The sequence below is a fragment of the Lepus europaeus genome, chromosome 16 (assembly GCF_033115175.1).
Source record: "Lepus europaeus isolate LE1 chromosome 16, mLepTim1.pri, whole genome shotgun sequence".
In the NCBI taxonomy this organism is placed as follows: Eukaryota; Metazoa; Chordata; class Mammalia; order Lagomorpha; family Leporidae; genus Lepus; species Lepus europaeus.
In genome coordinates, this window is record NC_084842.1 from 10921356 (window position 1) to 10948512 (window position 27157).

General features: G+C 42.0%; 1 protein-coding gene across 5 annotated transcripts in view; it reads right to left on the reverse strand.

Moving 5' to 3' along the window:
- The window catches only part of NRG1 (neuregulin 1), a 1197015-nt gene that overhangs the window by 241878 nt on the left and 927980 nt on the right, over positions 1-27157 (reverse strand). For 3 of the 5 annotated variants that reach the window (XM_062213037.1, XM_062213039.1, XM_062213040.1), the window contains exon 1: positions 1286-1482. The exons of the other annotated variants lie outside the window; for them this stretch is intronic. In XM_062213037.1, coding sequence (XP_062069021.1) covers positions 1286-1385 — 100 coding nt within the window. In that variant the 5' untranslated portion in view covers positions 1386-1482. Of the gene's footprint in view, positions 1-1285; positions 1483-27157 lie in introns of those variants that run through there. 5 annotated transcript variants of the gene reach the window in all.

Consider the following 27157-nt stretch of genomic DNA (forward strand, 5'->3'; position numbering starts at 1 on the left):
TAAGGTGAATCTGATCAGCAGTATCTCATTCTAGAAGCATGCACGGGAATGGTCGGCGGTAAACAATCACTCTCTGTTCGATTTCTGTTTTGCTCAAGGCCCTGTTTGAGTTCTGTGCCAACAGCCCAGGTTCTGAAATGCTATCAGTGCTACCAATAAGAGGCCTAAGGAAATCTGGTTGGTTTTCTTCCTGCAAGGAACAGACAAAAATGTGTCTGCTTATCTTCATGGAGCACAAGCATTACCTAGCGCTCCTGAATTAATTCTTCAGAGGTGCTTTGGAAAACCTATGTGGAGGGTATGCTGGAAGTGACTTAAAAAGCCGCCGGGACAATTAACACCCAGGAAATGCAGGGGCAGGGAGAAAAGCCTTCCACATTCTCTGCCTTTACCTTGGCTTCTGCACTCAGTGGCTCATGAATCAGCAAGCACGTGGGATGTGTCCCCTGCCCAAGACAAGGTCTAAAGCAGGAACCTTCCTCAGGGCTATCCTGATGAGCAACGCACGACTCGTTTCTAGAAAGCCGCGACTGCCAGCCTTTTCACGCTGCATGTCAGTAACCGCGTTCAAAAATTCAGATTAAATTTTGGCCACACTCAACAAGGCGGTCGGGAAAAACAGAAATGGCAAGTCAAAAGTTCGGAGAACTTTTGCGGAGCAGACCTGGTTCCTGGCACCGGGCTAGTTTTTTATCTGCTTCGCTGCCCTTTAGGAATCCCCATGCGGACTCCCGAGTTTCCGTATCTCATGCCCAAATCAGAGAGCACGGACGCACGCAGCGCGTCCGTCCCCTGCTGCCCAAGCGGCCGGCGCTCGACCGCGCACGCCGCCCGGTCGCCAACGCCCCCTGGGTGGCTACCGGGCACGCTCCGGGGAGACCCGGCTCGCGCTCCCGGCGGCGGCCCGTTCCCGCTTTGCTCGCTAGAGGGCAGACGGGGCCCGCGCAAAGCCCTTGGCGCCCGGGCACGCGCGCACCGAGCCTCGGCCCCCGGCTCTCCGAGTCCCGCTCCTGGGCTGGGCTCAAGCCGCGGAGGCTCGGGGGAAGACGGTGCCAGCGAACGCGGCGCGCCCCGGGGGCCTGGGAGGGTGCGGGCCAAGACGGCCGCCTCTCCACCCGGCGCGCAGGTGAGGGGCGGCCCCACGGCGGGGAAGCGCCGCCCGGCTCGGCGGACGCACGGGAGCTGAGCCAGGCGCCGAGAGCGCAGGGCGCGGGCGAGGCCACGGCTGCCCAGGAGGTGGAGGATCGCGGGGCCCGGGCCGCGCCGCACCGCGCCGCGCACTCACCTGGGCTCGGGCCGCCGTCGGCGGGCGCGGGCTTCTTGCCAGAGCCTCGGTCCTTTTTCTTGCCTTTCCCCTTGCCTCTGCCTTCTTTGCGCTCGGACATCTCGCCGGAGAAGTGAGCGCTCCGCGCGGATGGCTCCGGAGCGAAGGGCGATGCGCGACAAGTTTGGTCCCGGGGCTTGGGAAAAGTTTGTCCCTCGAGGGGCAGAGCGTCTCCTGTCGCCCGCGGACGCGGCGTGCGGCCCCGGCCACCTGGGGCCGGCGATCGCTGCGTCGGGCGTTCGCCCTCGCGCTTCTCGGGGCTGCTCCGGTCTCTCGGGGACGTCGTGGGTCCCCGCTGCGCTGGGTCCCGCCGCTGTCGGCTCCCTGTCGTGGCCTCAGCCCGGCGCCCTCGCAGCCCCAAGGAGGGAGAAGGCGGTCACCGTCCCGCCAGTGCTCGCATCTCTCTCCCGGGCCGTCGCCGTGCGCAGCGCTCCGCTCCTGCCCCTCAGCGCGCGCGCCCGGAGTTCCGACAAGTTTTGGGGAACTCCTCGCCGGCTCTTTTTCAATTGCCCCACAGCCACCCACCTCCCGCAGGTTGGAGGCTGGCGCCTCCTTCTCACCCTCCCCCTAGCCTCGCCCCCTCCCTCTTCCCCACCACACCCCCACCCCGAGGCGCGGACACGCCACCGGGAGGAGCCTGGCCTCGGCGCTCCCGGGCGCAGCCGAGCGGGCCGGGCGGGGGGCGGCGGCGGCGGCTGCCGGGAGCCCCCGACAGGGGTCGCTGGAAGCTGCGCGAAGGCGCCGCCGCGGCCGCAGGCAGCGAGCGACCCGCGAGGCGGAGACCCGCGGCTGTCGCTCTCCTCAGCCGGGCCGCGCCTGACAGGGCTGCCTTTGGTGCGGAGGAAGACGCTGGCGGGAAAGTTCGCGGCCCTGACTGACACCTGCTCCCCGCCCCCACCCACACCCCCAGTTCAGGCTCTGGAGCCCCCTGAATGAATGTTGGGGAGCGAAGGGTTCGTTCCTTAAAGCGCTCTGGCACGGAGGGTGCGGGAAGCGAGTTTAAGGTGAGACAGCTCTGGGCACCCCGGCAGGGCTCACTGACCCCTGAAGGTGAGCAGATTGCGTTGTCGCGGTAGGGCCCGCTCCTCAAGGGCGCGCGCGTGCCGCCCGCGTGCGCTTCGGCACGCGCCTGTCAGAATTGCCATCTCCAGCTTTTGCTGCAGAAGAACCTGGCCCCTTCCCCGGGGGGTGTCCTCAACTCCTACAGCGACTTGCTTTCGGAGGCACGGGGAACACGCAGCTCGAACTCACGGCCAAGCAGTCCCTGTGGCCGCGGCCGCTCCGTGCTGCCGAGCGGGGAGGAGGTAGGGGGAGGCCGAGCGAGGGCAGCCGGGCAGACCCCGTCGGTGCTTCCGCGCCGGCTGCGAAAGCGTTCAAACCTGCCTCGGGACTGCGTGCGTGTGAAACGTACTCCCTGCTTGTCCTCCCTCTGGTGGAGAACTGTGGAGCGCAGTGCCATCCAGAAGGCACTGGCACCGGTGCTGCGTACGACAGCGGGCGCGGGCCACAGCGCTCTGCACCACCGAACCATCCAGCATGGCCTCCGTGCACAGGAAAGTGCCCTCTGGTAGCCAACCCGCAGCCGCGTAGCCCGCGCCGGCGGCGATGGGTTCTGGGCTGTGGTTAGGCAGTGGTGAGTATGAACCATCCACGGCCGTACCCCACGACTGCACTTTCAAAACGACCTGCATCTGATTTCCTATGCTCTGGCGTTGATGCTAACTGAAACACTCCCTGCATATATAGGCTTCGCAGGGTACTTTCTGGCTGTCACAGTGTAAATAGAAGTCGAGATCTGGGCTACCTCGCCTTGCTAGGTAGGTGGCAAAAACTTTCCTTTTTAAAACTATCCTGAAACAATTTTATCCCAGTTGAATTTGCATTGTAAGAAGATACAAACTCCGTTGCATAGGTTTCGTTATTCAAAGACATCTTAGCAGTGGTGTCATCGTTAATTTTTTTCTACAAGTTCTGTGCCTAAATGTCTGATGGTAGCCTTCCAACAAACACCAAATATAAAGTTGACTGGGCCACAAAAAGCAGCAGACCCAGAGATAAGATTATGCACTGTAATACTCTGCCCGGCTGGAGTCTGAAGCTGGTTGAAATGTCTGTGTTTTCCCAGGAGTGGCCGCTGCCCAGCAAGCAGGAAACAGCAAAATCAGAGAAGTCCTTTCAAAAAGGGTCCTTTATCTCAAACATGTGAGAGCGTGTCAGGGCTTAGCCTACACTAGCCATATGCCATCAAACATGCCGTTATTTTAGAATGGAAGGACTTAAATTTTATTTTGGAAATTTTTAAACAATTTCAGATCTTCCCAAATATAAATTAGGAAGCTAATAGTAAAACCAAGCCTATGGAAGAAATACTGAAATCCAGTCACTGTTTGAGATCTAGATGCTTTACTTGGCAAAACAGCTTATTCATTAATTCATAGCAACTTTTTGATGAGGGGAATGAAAAAGCCTACATTTTTGTGTTAATTTTCCATGTGAATGAACCTATAGAGGATGTTGACAATCTTCCAAAACTAAGCACAAACGACTACAGAAAAGGTTACTGATATTACAGTGCCTTTAAAATAAAACATGGCAGCGAGAGTCCTACAGAAATTTTCAGCCTGGGGAATGAAGGTGAAGGGAGGAATATAAATGCATATGCATGAGCATTCAGTAACTGTTTTTGGTTGGCTGTGATGGAGAAAAAGAGTAAAGATTACAGTGATAAAGGCTGAAGGAACTTTCAAGAAAGATGATGAAGTGGCAGGTGAGTGATAAAGCTGCCTTCTGTGGGGTCCAGATGCTGCACCATATTTTAGTTGTCAATTGCAGCTGAATTGCCAGGCAATTAATGACAAAATCCAAAATGTTTTTTCTACTAATACATTGTTTAAGTATCCTCATGTTATTTAATGTTGATTTTTCAGGTTTTTTATATTATTTATGAATATCTAAAAGATTGGCCAAATAAAAGTACATTCCTTTGATAGCTGAAACATTTATGAGATGTATCAACAGTTTGGCATTGTTCTTAAATTATTCATCTCTGCGGTCAGGAAGTGACAAATAAATTTTTTTAGCATTTAAAAACAAACAAAAAACAAAACAAAAACCTTGGAACTGACCATAACAAGGGACAGAGAAAGGAGCAAGAACATTTTTTACCTTATTAAAACCCAAAATATGACCCTCAGTTGTATCATTTAGAAATGATGACATACATTCATGATTTAATTTTATTAACCTGTGTATTGTTCAGCTCTTAGAGCAAGTATCATACAGAGTATATAAGCTCTTAGGTAGCATATGTCAACCTGTCAACATATGTCAACTTTGAAAAAAGAGTAGAGATTTATAAATAAGCACCCTGAGAAATAAACAAAGGCAAAATTTCGATCTTATATTACATGACAGCTTAAAAGAAGCAGAGTCATGTGCCATTACGGTTTTCTTCGGTTGGGCTTAACTTTTAGAAGCACTCTTAGAAGCTACAAAGCTGGCTGAATATACCCTTTCTCAGTAATTCCCGTTTGGGAATTACTCCAAGGGAATTAAAAAAAAAAAAAAGAAAGAAAGAAAAGAAAAAGAAAAGATTAAATGAAAGAAGACTGACATGTTTTTATATTTTTGCAAAAATATTGTACATGCTGATAGTAAATATTATACATTTAATTCAGAATTCTGTGGTTACTTTGAACTTTTTTTAAAAACTAGGTAACATAAGATATAATTTAAACAAAGATTACCTCTTAAAAATTTTTGCAACAAACTTGACATTAATGAAGATGCATGAATGCAAAGAAAATCTCACTCACCAGAGTCCACTCCAGAACAACCACTAAATGTATATGATTCATTCACACTAAATGAACTAAATGCTAGACAGGAGAGAAACTGAACTAAAAGACTACCCTTGTTCTCAGGAAGCTAAAATATTGTGAGAAAGGCAGAAAGACTAATTATTATAGTACAATATGAAAAAGTAAATTCGTCTTGAGTCTGAAGCTCATAAAATTGGAGGCGGGTTTGGGGGAGGGTAATCTTTGTAAAGGAAAAGAAAACAAAATTAAAAATACAAATCTAGGCCCAAGAACACTGAAGGGGCCTTGGAAGGGGAGAGGCCCTGAAACTTCACTAGCTTGATGACAAGTCTGGCTCTAGTGATTCCAAGAATGTTCCACCATCTGCACCATACTTATATTCATGGCTCAGCACAATTACATACTGTCTTAGCGAACTGTCACACACGATCACTACACGCAGGAGACATTAACAAGTAATCAAAAGGAATGTACACAAAACTGATGACATAGGTAAGGACTATCCTATGAGGGAGGAAAGGGAGATGAAAGGAGGCTTAATAATTCACAGATGAGCAAGTGTCCTGTATATTTAATAAGACCCCTAGAATCAACATGCAAGTGAGCGCGACAAAGCACTCTGACTAGCAAGATACCCTCAAGAAACGAAAAATGGTGTTGTCTATAACATTTGACAAATATTTAATGGAATTACTAATTAATAGTCTGTTACGAAGAGTTTTATAACAAAACAGTAAGTTTAGAAGTTGAAGAAATATACTAAAAAGGTAATGCTCAAACAACATTAAGATGAAATCTGCTTTGATTTTTTTCTTCATGTGTGAATTTTTTAAATATTTATTTATTTTAGGGCCGGTGCTGTGGTATCAGCATCCCATATGGGCACCAGTTCTAGTCCCAGCTACTCCTCTTCTGATCCAGTTCTCTGCTGTGGCCTGGGAAAGCAGTGGAAGATGGGTCAAGTCCTTGGGCCCCTGCGCCCATGTGGGAAGACCCAGAGGACACTCCTGGCTCCTGGTTTCCGATCGGTGCAGCTAGGACTGTTGTGGCCATTTGTGGAGTGAACCAGCAGATGGAAGACCTTTCTCTCTGCCTCTCCCTCTCTCTGTAACTCTATCTCTCAAAAATAAATAATAATAAAAAAATTTTTTTAAAACAGATTTATTTATTTTACTTGAAAGGCACAGTGAGAGAGAGAGAAGAGAGAGACAGGGAGAGAGATCTTCCATCTGCTGCTTTACTGCCCAGGTTGCTGCCAGCAACAGCCCAGGTTAGACCAGGCTCCAGCCAGGAGTCAGGAACTCCATCCAGGTTTCCCACTTGGGTGGCAGAAAACCAAGCACCTGGGTCATCATCAACTGCTACATTAACAGGAAGCTGGATCAGAAGTGCTGAGTAACCAAGACTCAAACCAGACACTCCCATTTGGGATCCAGGCATCTTAACCCACTGTACCACAGAAGACTCCCTGTACATGTGAATTTCAAAAATCCCAGCACATCGTTGATTTACATTGTTAATATTTATCATTATTGCTGGTGATATGCTTATACTCTAATCATTGATAATATGAATTAAAAACTCGTAATACAGGGGTAGGTGTTACGCTAGCAGTTAAAGTACTTGTATCTTATGTAAGAAAGAGTACTTGGGATTGAGTCCTGACTCAACATTTTGATTGCAGCTTCTTGTTAATGCACACCCTGAGAAACCATGGCGATGGTTCAAATAATGGGGTCTCTGCCACTCTTTTGGGAGACCTGAGCTGAGTTTCCAGCACCTTGCTTCAGCCTGGCCCAGTCCTGGACACTGAAGGCATTTAGGGATTGAACCAGCTCTATTTGTCTCTGTCTCTTTGCCTCTCCTTTAAAAAAATGCATTATTCAGATGAATACTCATACCTCATTTCTTTTTTGGACACTATTTGATAAATCAGGCCAATATCTTTTGTAATAAGGTGGATATACCAGACTTACTAGTTTTTGAAAACACTTTTGTTTCTTTTAAAAACACTGTCCCACCCTACTTTTCAGTTACTCTTCCTGACCTGCGCACTAATTATTTATCTTTCTCCTTCTCAATCCCCTTGCAACATACCTGTACTTCAGATGTGAAAGCCATGCAAGTATCTCAAGTTTTCTTTTTTTTTACACATTTAGCATATAAAATATGGACATGCACCCTGGGTACATTTGTGTGTGTATATATACATACATGGGATATAGTAACTGTTTCTTATTCCCTATTGAAAATGAAAACCACTATCTATATTTGAATATGAGCCAGTGGAAGGAAGAACCTGTGTATTCTGCATCCTACTTTTCTCATATTTCTATACATTTGAATTCCTAGAACCATACTTTTTACCTGGCAAACATGAAATACTTTTGCACTGGACAAATTTAAATAAAATACAATGAACATAAAAAGCCTAGTTCTGATATCACTATTTTCTATCAGTCTATTAATTATCTGTGCGGACAATCATTTTGACATCTTTTCTGCAGCCAACCCATCCCCAAGTTCTGTCATTTTGATGTCAGTTTCCTTTTATTCCTCTTCACTAAGTACACCCAAATCCAAGACTTCTTCCTTTCATTGCTTTGACCTGAGTGAACTTTCCACCTGGACTGTCCCTTCCTCTGATTATTTTGCCACATAGAGTGGTCAAAGGAGTCATTTTGAAAGGCACACATAATGCATTCACTCTGCTTTCCCAAACAGTGCGCTAGAAGAGCAAGGCTGTGCCTGAAGTCAGCCTGGGTGACTGCGCCGCACTAGGCCGCCTACCTAAAAGCCTGCCCTTCATTCCAGCTTCCCTGCCTCCGTGCTTGCTGCCGCCTCGGCCTGTTCGTGCAGCCACCACACTCTAATTCCACTTGCCATTCAGGCTCCAGCTGAATTTCAATTGCTTGGAAAAGCTTTTTATTGCCTTTGAAAACTGTTTCAGTCCATCCTGTTTTAATCTCCCTTTAAACAACTCTCTACCAGTTTGTAATTATGTAATTATTTTGTGATTTTTTTTTTACAACAATCTCTTCCCATTGGGTATTAATCTCTTTGATGGCAAAGACTATTTCATGTTCTGTCTTAGATGGCCGGCATTATACCTATCTCATCATAGGTCATATATTTTGTTAATAAGTGAATAAATGAAGATAAGTAGAATTACTTTCACATGTGTGTAAGACTATGTATCTATCAAGGTGTGTGTTGATGTTCATTAGGTTGAATGTTTAAATGGTAATGCCGATTATGATACTAGATATGAGGCTTTGGGATAACTTCTATTAACACAAGCTCTTTCAGGAACAAATACATAAATTAAAAAATATGGACTGGTCAGTATAATCTCTCAGTACTTTCTCTGGGAGATAAGGTGATAACTTTAGTGAAATGGTAAAATACCAGGAAAGGGCCGGCGCCGTGGCTCAACAGGCTAATCCTCCGCCTAATGGCGCAGGCACACCAGGTTCTAGTCCCGGTCAGGGTGCTGGATTCTGTCCCGCTTGCTCCTCTTCCAGGCCAGCTCTCTGCTGTGGCCCGGGAAGGCAGTGGAGGATGGCCCAAGTGCTTGGGCCCTGCACCCCATGGGAGACCAGGAGAAGCACCTGGCTCCTGGCTTCGGATCAGCGCGGTGCGCCAGCTGCAGCACGCCGGCCGCAGCGGCCATTGGAGGGTGAATCAACGGCAAAAGGAAGACCTTTCTCTCTCTCTCTCTCACTGTCCACTCTGCCTGTCAAACAAACAAACAAACAAACAGGAAAGATGATTACAGCTTTCCCCCTAAATCATCTTTGCAAGTTTCACCTGCAGATTGCTCTTATTGGTTTCATTTCCTCCCATGGAGTCTTGGGACGTATCAGAAAGGCCCATAAAATACGTGGATTTTAGTGAGGAAGTGGTGACAAATGATAATAAATGAAAATCTGCAAACACAGCATTACTAATCCCTTCTTACCCTGGGCATAGTAGAAGGTTCTCCTCCCCTTCAGATTATTTTCACTCCCAAGACTAGTGATAAGTCCCTACATTGTCAATTCATCAAGTTGCACCCAGTAACCACCTTAGAACTATCTTTGAGTTTAGATTTAATTTCTCTAACATTTTGCTCTCTTCCCATCATCCATATTTATCCAGCAAATGCAAAGGGATTTCTCCATACATACTTGGGGATCAGATTCTGTATACATTAATTATGCAACCAAAAGAGAGATTGGGTGCTATGACAGCTTTCAAGAGTAAACTCACAAAATCCTCTCCAAGGTTAACATCTTCTTTCCTTTCAAAGGACACTTTCTTCACAACTGTGCAAAGATTCATCTCATTAAATTTATAATGATGTTAAAATATAAATGGAACGTCTCGAGTGATGAATTAGTCCTTCAAATATTTGAACAGGGAGAGTAATTTAACAGATCAACTCTTTTTTTTTCTGTATATTCTCTAAGAGACACCTGGTGGAGAGCACTTCCAAACCAGATTATAGCATATAGGAAATTACTTCATAATGTTGTCATGATATTGGAGCTGTATGGAATGAAACAATGACCCACGATGCTGTGTACCGGGCCCAGGCATGTAATAATACTATAGGCCAGTTCCTTCCTTTCCATATAATTTCTTCTAACTTCTTTACTAAATCTTTATGAAAACACCCTTTGTCCACCATTGCTTTCAGTGCCTCCCCATGTGAGAACACAGTACTTCATGTATCTGACTTGACTAGGGATCTTTAGTCCGAAGCTGAGAGCCAAGAGTGAAGTTCTCAGTGGAATGCTGCAGTCCCTCCACCCCTGGATCCAGGCCTAGAACACAAGTGGGTTTACAATAAACTAACTTTCAACAAATTGCGTGTGAAGGAATTTCTATGTATGTGTGTGTTAAAAATCTATGTGTCTTTCAGTTCTTATTCATGTGGGGAAAGAATTTCCCAAGTATTAACAACTCAAAAAGGCAAGTTATCTCTTAAAGATCATTTAGAAGAATAATTAGCTAACTTGATGGAAACCAAACAATGTCCAAAATATAACTGGTGACCAATATGCAGAAGATTGCATTCTTATAGAAAATGTTCACTTTTCTGCTTGATCATAAAGACTGGGCTTGTTCCAGCTCTTTCCCATAGGTGCAAGATGGAAACCACTTATTTCAAATGGTGCAAGGAGCTCTGGCCTTGCCAAGGATTCTACCCAGTAAGTAGGATTCTTTGGGGCCCAGGAAGTTCTGGGAGTGGTCCTGGTATTTGGTATTTGATGAAATGTTTAGGAATATGCTCACATTAGCATTTGTGAGTGATTTTTCTTTGGTCTTGGCATGTACTGAAGGCTTTGGGATCATACAAAACAGTTATGTCCAGGCACAAAAAAAAGTCTATCCATCTAGGTGTCTCCTTCCTGTCTTTCAGACTGACCAAAATCAGCCCTGTTTTTGTATGTGGGAGGAGAAAGTCACTTTTGCCTAGGTGTCTTCTCTTGCTTTGGGATTCTTATGACCTTCTTTTCTGTTGTTGTTTCAAAAAGATAATATGATGGAATAAAATGGAAATCATTTTTTATTTTCATGATAATAAACAGATCCCTGAGAGCCAGAGTGTGTTGGGATTTCCATCAGTGTTTGTCTATTATGGGAACTAAAGCCATCTCAAAAGTACAATGTAAAGAGCTTAAGTTAATATGCATTTTCTCAACTAATTTGTTCTTTAAAATTTTCATTTTTTCCTATTACCTAAGAAGCATTCATTAAAGTATTACCAATTCTTTGAATTCTTGTCATGCCTCTGTAATCGGCCCCCCAATACCTCATGCTCTGTTTCCCCAAGAATCCATTCTCTCTATAAATATTTTCTGTCCCCTTTATAACATGAAATCATAACAAAACACGTTCTATTGACCTTTCCTCTCCTTTCACTACCAAACCCTCTCAAATTCTTTTGCATTGATCAGCTCAAGGAACCCACCTCCAACTCACCACCAGTCTCATGGAACCACTCAGAATTCACCCTGGCCTTCCTAACTGTCATATAAAGAGTTCTGTTGTCAGTCTTCATCGTGCCCAGGAGACACTGAAACATGATCATCTTCAAATCTAATCCTGAGACTCCTAGTAGTATCTTAGTGATAGAACTTTCTTTTTCCTAAATCTTTTTTTTTCATATTTACCTCTTACATGCTGGCCCATAGCCCAATATTTAAAACTATTTTCTTCATAACAGTATGATAATCCCATAAAAATGCCATTCCCTGCCACTACCTCAGATGAGCATTCACAAATGTATATCTCAGTTCTATTTTTCCCCTGAACTCCAAGCTTCCACTTCCCACTACCTCAAACTAATTACGTTCCAAATGAGTCTCCCCCACCAAAAACCAGACATAGCTCAAGACCAAAAACCATTTTTCTCCTTACTTCCTCTATTCCTCCCCAGATCCAGCCACTTGGTGCCACCAAGTCCAGTCCATCCAGCTCAGAAGCCACTTGTATTGTTATCTCCTATCTCCTTCGCTTCTCTCTCTGAGTCTTCCATGTCATTCTTTGACTGGATTTCCCAAGAGGTCCTTTTACAGCTGCAGTTGTGTTCTCACATGCAGCCATTCTCCCTCCTGCTACCAGAGTTAATCTTCCAAAATATAGTTATTTTCTTGTCATTCCTTAACATAACATTTTGTATTGGATTCCTGTTGCCATAACATTGAAACTTCTCTGTAGAAAGCAGCCAGGTCCTTCCCAGCCTCACTGCTGCATAAATATTTCATTTTTTCCTGTGCATTTTAGGGTACTCTGGCCATACTGGATGATACATATCCTCTCATTGCTATAACTTTAACTCTGTTTTTTCTCTTAGCTAGAATTTCCTTTCTCCATTCTGCCTGGTAGACTTCTACTCTTACTTCTTGATCATTCCCAAACTCACCTCTTCTATTTTTTTCAATGACACTCCCTATAAGATTTGACTGTGTGTTTCCCTTCTATGAATCTTCAGTTTAACATCTACATTATGACAGTGATTTGTTGTCCAGGCTGCCTACTTGCTATGCAGCAATGATGCCTCAGAAACCATCTCTCTAGTTCCTTAAATTACACACTCAACATTTTATACACACACACACACATATGTATGTATATATGTATATAAATGAAGAGTCTATAAATTGTGTAAACAATGTACATTTAATTCAACTTGAGATTAATTGGGCAGCACTTAAAGGATTTGAAATCTTTCCAAACTTTTATGTCCCAAACAACTTTCACAAAATAACTGCATTTTTTCCAAGCTCTGTGTATAAGCTATATCTTAAATTGATTTTTTAACCAAAAGTTGCCATTCACAGGGGTCTAGAAAAAGGATAGCTAATTTCTATCACTAACTTTTCATATACTTAAATCTATGTTAGCCCCTTACCTATTCTATGCCTTATTTCCTCATGTTAAAAAAAAATACTAATGTTTGTTAATAATAATGATATTAACACCTGTTACTCAGGAAACATCATAATCATAAAGTTCAGCTAATCCCTTATTTGTAAATTCCTCTATAAAGAAAATTGAATTTATTATATATAGTGTTGATCTCAAAGCAAAAATTAACATTTGGGATTGCATCAAATTGAGAAGTTTCTGTACTTCAAAAGAAACATTCAGGAAAGTGAAGAGGCAACCGACAGAATGGGAAAAAATATTTGCAAACTATGCAACAGATAAAGGGTTGATAACCAGAATCTACAAAGAGATCAAGAAACTCCACAACATCAAAATAAACAACCCACCTAAGAGATGGGCTAAGGACCTCAATAGAGATTTCTCAAAAGAGGAAATCCAAATGGCCAACAGACACATGAAAAAATGTTCAAGATCACTAGCAATCCGGGAAATGCAAATCAAAACCACAATGAGGTTTCACCTCACCCCGGTTAGAATGGCTCACATTCAGAAATCTACCAACAATAGATGCTGGAGAGGATGTGGGGAAAAATGGACTGACACAAACCTACTGTTGGTGGGAATGCAAACTGGTTAAGCCATTATGGAAGTCAGTCTGGAGATTCCTCAGAAACCTGAATGTAACCCTACCATACAACCCAGCCATCCTACTCCTTGGAATTTACCCAAAGGAAATTAAATTGGCAAACAAAAAAGCTGTCTACACATTAATGTTTATTGCAGCTCAATTCACCAACCCAAATGCCCATCAACAGCAGACTGGATAAAGAAATTATGGGACATGTACTCTATAGAATACTATACAGCAGTCAAAAACAATGAAACCTGGTAATTTGCAACAAGATGGAGGAATCTAGAAAACATTATGCTGAGTGAATTAAGCCAGTCCCAAAGGGACAAATATCATATGTTCTCCCTGATTGGCGACAACTATCTGAGCACCAAAGGAGAAACCTGTTGAAGTGAAATGGACACTATGAGAAACAGACTTGATCAACTCTTGTCCTGACTGTTGATGTACAATGTAATACTTTATCCATTTTAGTATTTTTTTTTGTTCTAGTACTAGTGGTTGAACTCTGTAATTAACACACGATTATTCTTAGGTGTTTAAATTTTAACTGAAAAGTGATCCCTGTTAAATATAAGAGTGAGAATAAGAGAGGGAGGAGATGTACAATTTGGGACATGCTCAATCGGACTTGCCCCAAATGGTGGAATTAGAAACGTGCCAGGGGATTCCAATACAATCCCATCAAGGTGGCATGTACTAATGCCATCTCACTAGTCCAAGTGATCAATTTCAGTTCACAATTGATCACTCTGATAGGTCTAAGAGTCAAAGGGATCACACAAACAAGACTAGTGTCTGCTAATACTAACTGATAGAATCAAAAAGGGAGAGAATGATCCATCATGGGAAACAGGATACACAGCAGACTCATAGAATGGCAGATGTCCTAAATAGCACTCTGGCCTCAGAATCAGCCCTTAAGGCATTCGGATCTGGCTCAAGAGCCCATGAGAGTATTGTAGGCATGGAAAGCCAAGATACCATGGAAAAGAAAAAAAAAAAAAAGAAGAAGACCTAAATGAAAGATCTCTGTGAGTGAGATCCCAGTGGAAAGAACAGGGCCATCAAAAAAGGAGATACCTTTCTCTGAAGGGAGGAGAGAACTTCCACTTTGACTATGACCCTGTCAGAATAAGATCGAAGTCGGCGAACTCAAAAGGCTTCCATAGCCTTGGTAATTCATGACTAGAGCCTAGGGTGATTACTGATGCCATAAACAAGGGTGTCAAATTGTTAAGTCAACAACAGGAGTCACTGTGTACTTACTTCTCATGTGGGATCTGTCCTTAATGTGTTGTCCAATGTGAAGTAATGCTATAACTAGTACTGAAACAGTATTTTTACACTTTGTGTTTCTGTGTGGGTGCAAACTGATGAAATCTTTACTTAATAAATACTAAATCGATCTTCTGTATATAAAGATAATTGAAGATGAATCTTGATGTGAATGGAATGGGAGAGGGAGCAGGAGGGGGGGTGCAAGTGGGAGGGAAATTATGGGGGGGAGCCATTGTAATCCATAAACTGTACTTTGGAAATTTATATTTACTAAATAAAAAAATAAGAAAAATATTATTATGTAAAGGAGAATTAAAAGAGTTCCTTCATATAGTTGAAGTATATTTTATTTGTTTTTTTAAAGATTACTTCTTTTGAAGAGTGACACAGGCAGGCAGAGAGAGAGAGCATTTTCCATCTGCTGGTTCACTCTCACAATGGTTGCAATGGCTGGAACGAGTTGAAGCCAGGAGCCTGAAGCTCTATCCAGTTCTCCCATGCAGGTGACAGGGATCCAAGAACTTGGGCCATCACCTACCACTTTCCCAGGCACATTAGCAGGAAGCTAATGGAAAATTGAGTAGGTGAACTCAGATTGGCACTCCAATAAGGGATGACAGCATTGCAAGGGATAGCTTAACCCACTACACCAGAATTCAAGCCCTGAAATGTATTTTTAAAATTTACTTATGAGAAGCAGAGGGACAGAGACATGGTTCATTCACTCTCCAAATACCCATACCTGGTGGGGCTGGGCCAAGCCAAAGCTGAAAGCTGGGGATCCAATCCAAGGTCTCCCACGTGGACATCAGGGACTCAACGATTTGAACCATCACCTGATCCTCCCTGGGTATGTACTACAATGAAGCTGGAATCAAGAGTTGAGCCAGGATTCAAAGCCATGTACCCTGATGTTGTACGCTAGTGTCCTAACCTGCGTATTAACTGCTAAACCAAAAACCCATTCCAATAACTGATATTTTTTGATTGGTTGAGATTTCCTTGCTTTCAAAATGTACCTGTCACTCAGTGACCTCATTGGCCATCCCCAAGTCTCTGCCTACATGGTGTGAGATGGTCAGAGGTTCCTGTCCCTGCCATGGGCCTGGAGCAAAGGCTGACAGAGAGAGGGCCCAAGAAAGCACCAAAGGAACAAAGACCTTCAAATTCTGACTCCCTGCCTCACTGCTCTTTTCTCATTTGTAAAGTAGGGATTATGGTATCTATTGTACCAGGCCACTTGTGTAACGTGCCCAGCCTATAATAAGCACTAGGATAAGGGCATCTGGGTTTCCTTACTTCCAGCTGCTGCTGTTCCTACCAGCCCAGCAGAGGTACCCCAACATCTCCAAGTCCAGGCCAACTTTACCAAAAGGAGAATTATGATAAATGAATAGGTGGGTTTTTAAATCATTCAGTTTTTATCAATGAGGTAATTTCAGATTATCCCAGGCCATTGCCCTTATGGTTACAAGGAATAAATACAATCAGTAAGAATAGCATCTTTCTGTGGATCTGAGGTTTTCACCACTTTGCTCTTCATTCGTCTTCTCTTAGCCTCCTTTCCTAGATTTTCCATAGGACAAAAGACTGTCCTAGGCCAGAGGGAAGCAATAGAGAGGAAAGGAGGTATAAACAAAAACTAGTACTCGAATGAGTGGAATAGTTTACCCTCCTTATTCAAAGATTCCAGATCCTTGATTTCAACCAACCACAGATAGAAACCATCCAAAAAATGTGCCTGTACTGAATAGATACAGTCCTTTTTCTTGTCATAATTTCCTAAACAATACAGGGTAACAACTATTTACAGATATCTACATCATAGTAAATATTATAAAATAGGAAAATCAGGGATGAGTTAAAATATACCTGGGGTGTAGGGGCACAGGCACTTGATGCAACAGTTGACATTGCTTGAAATGCTTGCATCCCATATCAAAGTGTTTCTATTCAAGCCCCAGCTCCACTGGTGATCCAACTTCCTGGTACTAGGAGTCAGGTGATAGCTTAAGTAGTTGTGTCCCTGCTATGTACATGAGAGACCTGGATTGAGTTCTTAGCTCCTGGCTTTGATCTGGCCCTGTCCAGGGTTTTTTGAGCATTTGGGGAGTGAACCAGCAAATAAAAGATACCTCTCTCGGCCGGTACCGCGGCTCAATAGGCTAATCCTCTGCCTTGCGGCGCCGGCACACTGGGTTCTAGTCCTGGTCAGGGCGCCGGATTCTGTCCCGGTTGCCCCTCTTCCAGGCCAGCTCTCTGCTGTGGCCTGGGAGTGCAGTGGAGGATGGCCCAAGTCCTTGGGCCCTGTACCCGCATGGGAGACCAGGAGAAGCACCTGGCTCCTGGCTTTGGATCAGCGCGGTGCACCGGCCACAGCGGTCATTGGAGGGTGAACCAACGGTAAAGGAAGACCTTTCTCTTTCTGTTTCTCTCTCTCACTGTCCACTCTGCCTGTCAAAAACAAAAAAATACCTCTCTCTTTGCCTTTCAAATAAAATAAACAAATTAATTAATTAAAATAAATTTGAACATACAAACACATACATGTATGTAGAAAATATGCACGAATTACGTACTAATACTATAGCATTTTATGTTAAGAGACTTGGGAGTCCTCAGATTTTGGTATTCCCAGGAGTCCTGGAATCAATCCCACATGGATACTGAGAAATGACCACATTATTGATTTGGCAAACAGAATTCTAAGGTGACTCAGAAGATTCCTGTTTTCAGATATACACACTCTGTTCAATTCTCTCCAGTTGAACATAGGTAAAGATTGTGAATAGAAGGGATACCAGTCCTATGATTAGGTTATTAATCAGTTAACTTTGAGCTGATCAAGAGGGACATTACCTTGGGTAGATCTGCCTATTCAGGTAAATCCGTAAACAGGAGGATAGGACTTTGCTGGAAAGAGAGAGATCCTCTGGCTTTGGACAAGAAGCTGCCAGGGAGTGGAAGAGCCACATGCCTGCAATCTGAGAGCAGCCTCTTGGTGCTTAGCCTACCCCTGCCAACAGCCAGAAAAAACAAAACAAAACAAAATTAAAAAAACAAAAAAAAAAACAGCGGCCTCTGTCTCACAACTACAAAGAAATGAGTCCTAACAACAGCCTGAATGTCTTGAAAGAGGATCCTGAGCTCCAGATTAGAAAATAATCCAGTCAACACCTTAATTTAGCCTCGTGAGACCCTAAACGCAGTACCCAGCTGTGCTGTGCCAATAAATATGCGTTGTTTCCAGACACCAAGATTGGACTGTATTGGGCTGCAATAGTAAATTCAGGCAGTTATAAAAATGCCTCAGACAACCAAGCTGTTGAGGGGGGAAATGGCAAATAGGAAGAAATTCTGGAATCTGGGGCAACTTCTCTACTCTGCCAACTCCCAACTCTTCTTAGGTCCCCGGTCATGAGTTTTCCTGCCCTTTACCTTCCCCATTTGCAATGGGAGAGGTTACCTCCCAAGGTGCATTCCAGACCCTAACATTGTATTTTACATGCTCAGGTTATAAAAGTCTTCTTTTTCAATAGAATCAGCCAAGGCACATGGAGAAGCAATTTGGAAAATTTCACAGATAGCACGAAGTCCAACCCCAGCTCCTCTACTAACAGGCTGTCCTGTCTCCAACCATTTCTCTGCCAGACTGGCAGACACCAAATGGACTCCAAGGAAGTTTATGAGTCTTGTCCACAGGTCCAAGGAGGACCTGAAGAGTTGTGACTTTGTTCTATTTTTGGAGGGTTAGGGTTTGTTTTTATTTCTCACAGGGATATTTTGGACATTTGTTTTCTGCCAAAATTATCAGTAAGATAAAGCACCTGTCATGCAGATGAATGCTATACAAACTTCAGTGTACATTCATGGTAGACATAAAGAGCTTCTCTGTAAATAATAACTCCAACATACATCACAGCCTAAGGATTCATTGGGGAAATATGTACAAGTTCCTGAGGACAGTCCATGGTCCTGAAGCAGCGATATGTTTGGCATAGAGAGGAGATGTGTTTGACTGAGCTGGTTTTACTCTAGTACATATGTTTTTATCTGTGAATCTGTACAAATAACCCAAACAGAAACTTCTCAGGAGACAGAAAGGCAGAGTAAAATGTGTCAAGTCCACAAAATCAGCTAGAATTAAATTCTAGCTATGCAATTTAGAAAAACATTCCTCTCAAGATTTACTGAGTTACTCTGAGCAGGTGAATTTATCTCCTTTTTCCAACTTCATTAAAACATAAAACATTTCCCTAAAGACATTTTGGCTTAAATGTGTTTTTCAATGAAACTGTGATGTATATTAAATATTTCCAAGAAACCAAAGTAATTCAAAATGTGCAAATCCTCAAACTCAGAATGCTAAAAAATACAATATATTTTAACTCAGCCCACAGGTGCTATATGGACAAAGTTAAATGATAATAAAGAATATAGTGAGCCTGACTTTGATAAACTGAGCTCCAATTCTGAAGGAATGTTGGAACCACGATTCTAACTATCCAGATTGGTCTGTAGGTTGATTAAGTTGTCTATGCAGTCAACAATCTAAGGCAGGGCCTTCGATCATCAGTAAAAGTCAACAATGAACTATCTCCAAGTGTCTGAATATCACCAGTCTATGATGATGGAACTACAACTTAGTAGATATATCTGACTTCAATCAGACTTTCCACGTTTTGAAGCTACTTGTGAACCAAGGTGGAATTATTGCAAAACTAATACAATTTACACTTCAGAGCCCCATATTTTCAAGAGCCTCATCCAACTCCTGGAACCGATTTTGCATTAGTGATTTTCTACTTTTTTAAAGAGGGCCTCTCAAATTCATTCTCGTTGGAAATAGTCTATAAACATAATTGGAGGAATATAAAATGCAGAGAAGTTTACCAGTTAGGATTTGCTATGTTGATATTTGACTAAATGGCTCTCGTTTTTGTTTTCACTTTGTAAGGCATGGTTTTTGCATGACATACCCTGAATGATTTAGATTGCTCTCTCTTTTCCTCACCAACAGGCTTTGTGCACATGGGTTGGTAAACCATCTCTGAGTTTCTGGGGAAGGGGCACTTAAGTATGTCTGGGACACATAATATCTCCCTTCTGGGGTAAAGAATAGGATGTCTGTTTTTCCACTGAAACTGCAACAGAAACTATCAAAATTACAGTCCTATTTCCATACATTTCTTATCAAAATGGTTCAGAGTACTTAAATAACTAATATATTTTACCATTGCTTTTTGACCCAATCTTTCTAATTATCCTTACATTGCAAATACTAAAAAAAAAGGACTATACCTAATTATATTGTCCACATGGTCCCCATCAAAGCACTATATGAATTATTAATTACCAATACATATTAATATATACATAAACATGTAAAAAATTCTTTGAGGGCAGATTGTATGTTATTACAACCTTTATATCTTTCATGGTACTGAACACAGTACTCTTACGTGGCAGATATGCTGAAATATTTGGTGGATAATGAATACATCTATTTTCTTTAAAAATTAAGAATGTTCAATTTTGTTATATCCTGATAGCTTTTACTTTATAGTTCTAAATGTATTTTAAGAAAATTATTTTAAAAGTGATTTATTTTCTTATTTTATTTACCTGAAAGGCAAAGTGATAGAGAGAGAGAGAGAGAGAGAGAGGGAGAGAGAGAGAGAGAAAGAGAGCTCTCCCATCTGCTGGTTCACTCCCCAAATAACAGCCAGGGCTGGGATAGGCTAAAGACAGCTGTCAGAAACTCCATCAGGTCTCGCAGGGTTGAAAGGGACCCAGGTACTTGAGTCATCACCCGTCACCTTCAAGGTGTACCTTAGTAGGGAGTTGGAATCTGGGACCAGGATTCAAACCTAGACATTGCGATATGGGTTTTGGTTGTCTGAGCCACTATACCAAATGCTCACCCAAAGACAACTGTTTTTTTTTTTTTAAATAGAATTAAATTAAAAAATTTAATGGCAATAAAATAATATTAATACAAAAAAGAATACCTCATCTTCTGCCTTATCCTAAAACTGTCTGTCCTATGATTATTTCAAAGGAGAAAATAACACCTGGTTGAGTTAAATATTCAAATGAAGTTCAATAACATCAATTAATCTAGTCAAAACACTTAGTTAAGCATCACCCCCCTGCTTTTCCAAGGCCATTAGCAGGGAGTTAATGCAGACTTAGCCTAAAAATACAATTTAAAGATCTTCTATAGCAATAGAACTAATGCAACATCGGACTTAAATTTCTAGTTTCATGTCCTGATAATAGGCTGTTTTCAGACACAGGAGTTTGCAATCACATTTTTAAGGTCTATCTCTGAACAGCAGTAATGCTTTTTGAATTTGTTGTTGGTAGTGACATCTTAGGAAATTGTGTATTTCTCCCATTGCTTGTATATATGCATTTATATAAACACAAGAAAACATTCATTACTAATAAATATCATGGACCTAAATTATGAAAGATCAAGAAAAACCACTCAATGTGGAAATGGAAACATTATTTTTTGTCTTTCTAACTTTTAGAGAAACCTCAGTGAGTCACATCAACATGTAGTGAACTAAGGCAGAGGTAATAACTACAAAATGCCAACACATCCAAATTAAAATGGAGAAAGGAAATTAGTAATTTACAGGAATATTTTCTCTACACTATGAAAATTATCTGCAAATTTTGCATCTTAGGAAAATTAAACAAATTTATGCAGAAATCATTTATTTATTCAGGCATTTAAAATTTAAAGTTTTAACATAATTATGAATAAATCATATCTAGTCATGAAATTAAATTTTTATTGGGAGGTTTTCCACATACAAGCCTTTAAAACAACTCTCCACAAAAATCTCTATTAATACGTGATCACCCGAGCTTCCTGTGAGCTACAGAAAATGAGTACTCTCTAAAGAAATAACTCTTCTAAAGAAAAAACTTGTAATGAAAATAGCATTATCTATGGTGTCAAATATAATTTAGAAAATCATATACCTTAAACAAAACAAATGTTTCTGTAAGAGAAATTCTAATACCATCTGAGCAGATTAACAAACACAGCTGTTTTTATCTTAGTTAGAAAAACACTGTCCAAATTGGTCTAATTGCATTTCAAGTAAAATTTTTGTTCTCATTAAATGTCATTTTAATTTCTGCTAGGAAGTCGTAGGCACTTTGAAATAACAATACCTTCACTGCAAAGACATTTCAAAACACTTGGAGTGCACATTACTTTAATCAGGCAGATAGTAAAGTCTTGGGAAATTTTCTGATTTATAAGAAAAAGGGATATAAGCCAAGTTAGTTTTTGGATAAAATTTGAAGAGTCATTGATGATCTTTACTTTGGTAAACCCAAGCTCTGATTAGAAAACAATCCTAATGAATATCACTGCTTGACAATGCGGATAAGTTACTGGTAGACTGTTAACTCAGGGCTCTGCTGGCCTTGTGCATATGTGATCACTGCAAAAGAAAATGTTTATTACTCACTATGTTGATAGATTATTGACAGGCAAACCACATGTTGTGGAACCCCGGGGGACACTGGGGTTGATAACTGTGGTGCAGGTATAATTACTAATAGCACCTGTGTTCACTCTCAAACGTGCTTGTATTGATCCACATGTGACAGCTATTGTAGTTACATTTTTGTCTGGCAAGTTTTCTTCCACTTTTTGCTTTTGGCTAACACTTTTTTGGCATTGACTTGTATGTGAAGCAGTGTGCTAAGTATTTCATATATCCACATGTCATTTAACCTGCCCAAGAATCCCATGAGGTAGAGATATTATTTTGCACTTCAACATTTTATAGATACATAAACTGAAGTTGAGAATTTCAAAATTCTATACTTTAGAAAGTTACATAAGATTATACAACACCCTAAGTAATACTAAAAATACCATTCCATCGTTTCAAAGGTTTTTAGGCATTTCAGCACACAGTATCATTTTACACTACCACAATAACACTTGAAAATGGATTTTTCATTCAACCTGCATAATTCCTCTTTGTCAGAGTCTTTTATTACTTTTCTGAAAATTTTTTTGACAGAGAAATGTTAAGAAACATTGCTTTTTTTGACCGTATTATCAGAGTAATCTTTCCTCTAAGAGTAATGACTATTTAATTACTTTTTAGGAAAATAAAGTAGAACGAAACATAAAAATGTCCAGAAAACAGTGATGTTTTAGAAAGACATTGAGTGACTGGAGTTTTATTTCCCTTAATTGGGAAAATGCAGCATTTCAATAGATTACAGGGTCTTCTCAATTTCGTTCATTCTCTCCCTTTTCCTAGATCGCTTTCCCAAGAGTTTTCACTAGAATTGCATGGTCAATATTTTCCTAGTGTTTTTTGCTTGTTTGTTTCCACCAAATCACAGGCAAAAATCTTCCAACACCTTATGAACAGATAGTTAGCCCTTGGAACATGAGAATAATTACTATGATAAAATGTCTAACTTTCACTAGAACCACTTTATACCAAGTAATTTGTGCAGATCTGGTTACTAGTGAATTTTACCTGTGGAACAGGGATGAGACTGAAGGAAGGAGGGAAGGGAAATGTAGGTCAGTCCTAACTGAGAGATGGGGAGGGCATAAATCAAACTCCATGATTACAGAAGTCAGTTTCACTCTGGAAATTAAATGTCTTAATTTATTACTAAAAATAGTGCATGGAAATAAATGTCTAGGCTATTTTACAAAGCTGTAGTGGTTACACTTCGGCCTCATCACTCAGTGGAGTGGAGGAGTTTGCCTCCCATGCTTTAATTCATGCTGTAAATTGAAGCCAGGATTGGAGCAGCCACACCATTCCCTGTAATAAAGATTTCAGGGAAAGTTTTTCCAGGGAGCAGTTGCATGGTGATTTAAAGCCATGATATATTGCTTTCAGTAGGGCCTGCTTGTGTGGATTCTACATGAGAAGAACCAAGCCCCTTTGGGTTATATGCCCAGACAGCTTCCAGCTCCTCTGTTGCCTACTGTAAGGGACAGAGGGGTTGAGAAAGAATAATAATAATGGGCCGGCCACAGTGCGCCGGCCGCGGCAGCCATTGGAGGGTGAACCAACGGCAAAGGATGACCTTTCTCTCTGTCTCTCTCTCTCACTGTCCACTCTGCCTGTCAAAATAATAATAATAATAATGTAATAATAAATCCAAATGATAACCTATGAGTAGAGTTATTATCACCAGTTCAGGCTTTTAAAAAATCAACTTTTTGGGTGACTGTTGTCACATAGCAGGTAAGTCACTGCTTAGGATGCCTGTGCCGCATACCAGAGTGCCTAGAATGGAGTCCCTGCTACTTGATGCTTCCAATCCAGCTCCCTGTTAAAGCACCTGGGAGGCAGCAGAAGCTGTCCCAAGTACTTAGACTCCTACCATTTCTGTGGGAGACTGGGATAGAATTCTGGGCTCCTGGGTTTGACCTGGTCTAGCTCCAGCTGTTCAGATCCCTTGGGGAGTGAACCAGCAGATGGAAGATCCCTCTCTGTGTTTCTCCTTCTCTCCCTATCACTCTGCCTTTCAATAAAATACAATAACTCAAAAGATCAACTTCTGTTTTATATATGTGGATGTATACACATATTGTTGTACAATGCAACAAACTGGATTTGTGCCTCTGAGGTCATCTGAGAATGCTGATTTCACAAGATCAATTATATCTAACAATTTGTTCACACAGTCAACATCCACTGTATGCCTGTGACCATGCACTGGGCTTTGCACAGGCTGACAGGGACACAGAGTTAAGTGCAAGGAAGTGTTCCTCTTACGCAGCCTGTGCTCACCCAGTAAACAAGCACAGTTGACCCAGTCCCCAACTGACAGTGGTGTGACTGAAGCTATTTCGATTTCAAGATGATGTGAAGGCAATATGCATTCCATAGAAACCATACTTTTGAATTTGCAACATGTAGTACCATACTCTATTGCAGTACTGAGCACCAGCAGCCAGCACAACTCCCAGTCACCTCCCCACCCTATCGCAAGGAGAAACAACCAATGCTCTACAGTGTCCAGTGTTGCCAATGTGGTTTTGGTAATGCATTTTATGTTTTTGATCGCCATCACGACTAAAAACTATCCATCTGCACATGCACATGAAATATTGAGCACATTATTATAAAACAGACTTTATGTTAGATGTTTTTGCCCAGCAGTAGGCTGATTAGATGTATGTTATCTAAAAAATTTCAGATAGGTTAGACTAAGCTATGATGTAAGGTAGGGCAGTTATATTAAATGATAGGGTAGGTGTATTAAATGTATTTTCAGGAGCACTTAGCCCAGAAGCTAAGACATCTGCATTCCCCATCAAAGTCCCTAGTTTTAATTCTAGGCTTCAGTTCTTGACTCTGTTTCCCACCGATGTAGACTCCAAGAGGCAATGGTGATGGCTTAAGTGAACCACTCACATGGGATACATGAACTGAGTTCCCAGCTCTTGGCTCCAGCCCCAAGTATTTACTCTCACAAGTAAATATTTTTTTAAAAAATTTAAAGCATTTTGACTTACAATATTTTCTTTTCTTTTTTTTTTTTTTTTTTTGACTGGCAGAGTGGACAGTGAGAGAGAGAGACAGAGAGAAAGGTCTTCCTTTGCCGTTGGTTCACCCTCCAATGGCTGCTGCGGCCGGCACACTACGCTGATCCGAAGGCAGGAGCCAGGTGTTTCTCCTGGTCTCCCATGGGCTTCAGGGCCCAAGCACTTGGGCCATCCTCCACTGCACTCCCGGGCCATAGCAGAGAGCTGGCCTGGAAGAGGGGCAACAGGGACAGAATCTGGCACCCCGACTGGGACTAGAACCCGGTGTGCCAGGGCCGCTAGGCGGAGGATTAGCCTATTGAGCCGCGGCGCCGGCCGACTTACAATATTTTCAACCTACAGTGGGTTTATTGTGACATAAGCCCATCATAAATATATCAATATATAATGACAGAGAATATTTTTTCAATTTCATACATGAAAAATAAAACAGTGAATAAAGATGGCTAACAAATAATGGAAAGGGGAGGCTTGTCTATTTAACATAAAGTAGTCAGAGAAGGCTTCTGTGAAGAGGTGATATTTAATGGTAGACTTCATTGATGTAAAGGAGTGGGTCATGTTAAATCAGAAGGAAGAGAATCCTGGGTAGTGAGAACTGCATATATAAAGGTCTGGAGGCAGGAATGAACTTGATGCAATAGAGGAACAGCAAATTTGTCAGCCAGTGGCCGACAAGAGACAGAGTGACTGAGACTTGTTGATGGCAGCAACTGGGGAGAGTGGTTGGATTGTGGGCACAGTCTGAGGGTGGAGTTAACAGATGTGCTGAGTGAGAATTGTATGTGGTTATGGAGATTAAGAAGAGCAACAAATGAGAAGGGGTGGAGAGAGATGAAGACATCAAGAATTCTATATAGGGGCTGATGTTGCATAATGGGTAAAGCCTCCACCTGCAATACCTGTATCCCATATAGGTGCCGGTTCGAGACCTGGCTGCTCTACTTCTGACCCAATTACCTGCTAATGCACCTGGGAAAGCAGCAGAAAATGGATCAAATGCTTGGGCACTGTACCCACATGGGAGACCCAGATGAAACTCCTGGCTCTTGGCTTCAGCCTGGCCCAGTCCTGGCTGTTGTGGCTATCTGGGGAATAAATCAGCAGATTGAAGATTTCTCTCTCTCTCTGACTCTGCCTCTCCCTCTCTGTAATTCTGCCTTTCAAATAAATAAATAAATAAATAGTTTTAAAAAATTCTATATTAAGTTATGAAATCTGAGATATCCCGGCATGCAAGTGGCAATGCCAATTGATCAGTATGTGGAGGTCAGGGAACAGGAACCAAGAGAGAAAGCAGGGTCATTGGGAAGGCTGGGCAGAAACCAGAGAGGTTTATTCTCATAGAAGGAAAGAATTTAAAGAAGAAAAGGGAAGTAAGCACTGTTTAAAACTGCTGAGGAACCAGGGAGGATAAAAGGGGGAATTCTTTCATGAAGTGGCAACTTTGAGAAATCTGATGCCAGACACTAATGGAGATGCTTCAGTCAAAGTTAAAACAATGAGAGCCATGAGGGAAAGCGGCTATGAACACAGACCTACTCTTTGTAAGTCTGTCCATTTTCAAACAGCTTCTCACTCTTCAAATTACTGAGGATCCCAAGGAGAGTTTTAACCTTGGGGATAATATCTGCCAGTATTTAACATACTAACTAAAAGCAAGTAATTGGGTTTTAAATGTTATTTTATTAACTATTTAAGTATACTAACTCTATTATAAATATAATATATATGGTTGTTTTAATGAAAAATAACTATTTTCCCAAGCAACAAATGAGTTTAGCAAGAAAAGAAGAATGATTAACACATTTGCAAATCTCTTTCATGTCTGTCTTAATAGATGACAGCAGGATTCTCAGATCTGCTTCTGTCTTCAATCTGTTGCAATCTGTAGTTTTGGTTGAAGTACACATAGAAAATCTGGCATCAAACAGACGGGTAGTTGGAAAAGGAATTTCCTGGAGAGTGTCAGGAGGCTGGGAGATGCTCGAGCCAGGCATTGAGAATTCTGGTGTAGTATTCTTCTGTAAGAAACTTAACAATAGAAATAGAGAAACTGAGTGGCAACTCCAGGGAGGATTGGATTTGAGGGAAGTACAAGGAACACTTAAAGATGCTCCTAAATCCAACAGAAGGAAATAAGAAAGGGAGGGAGG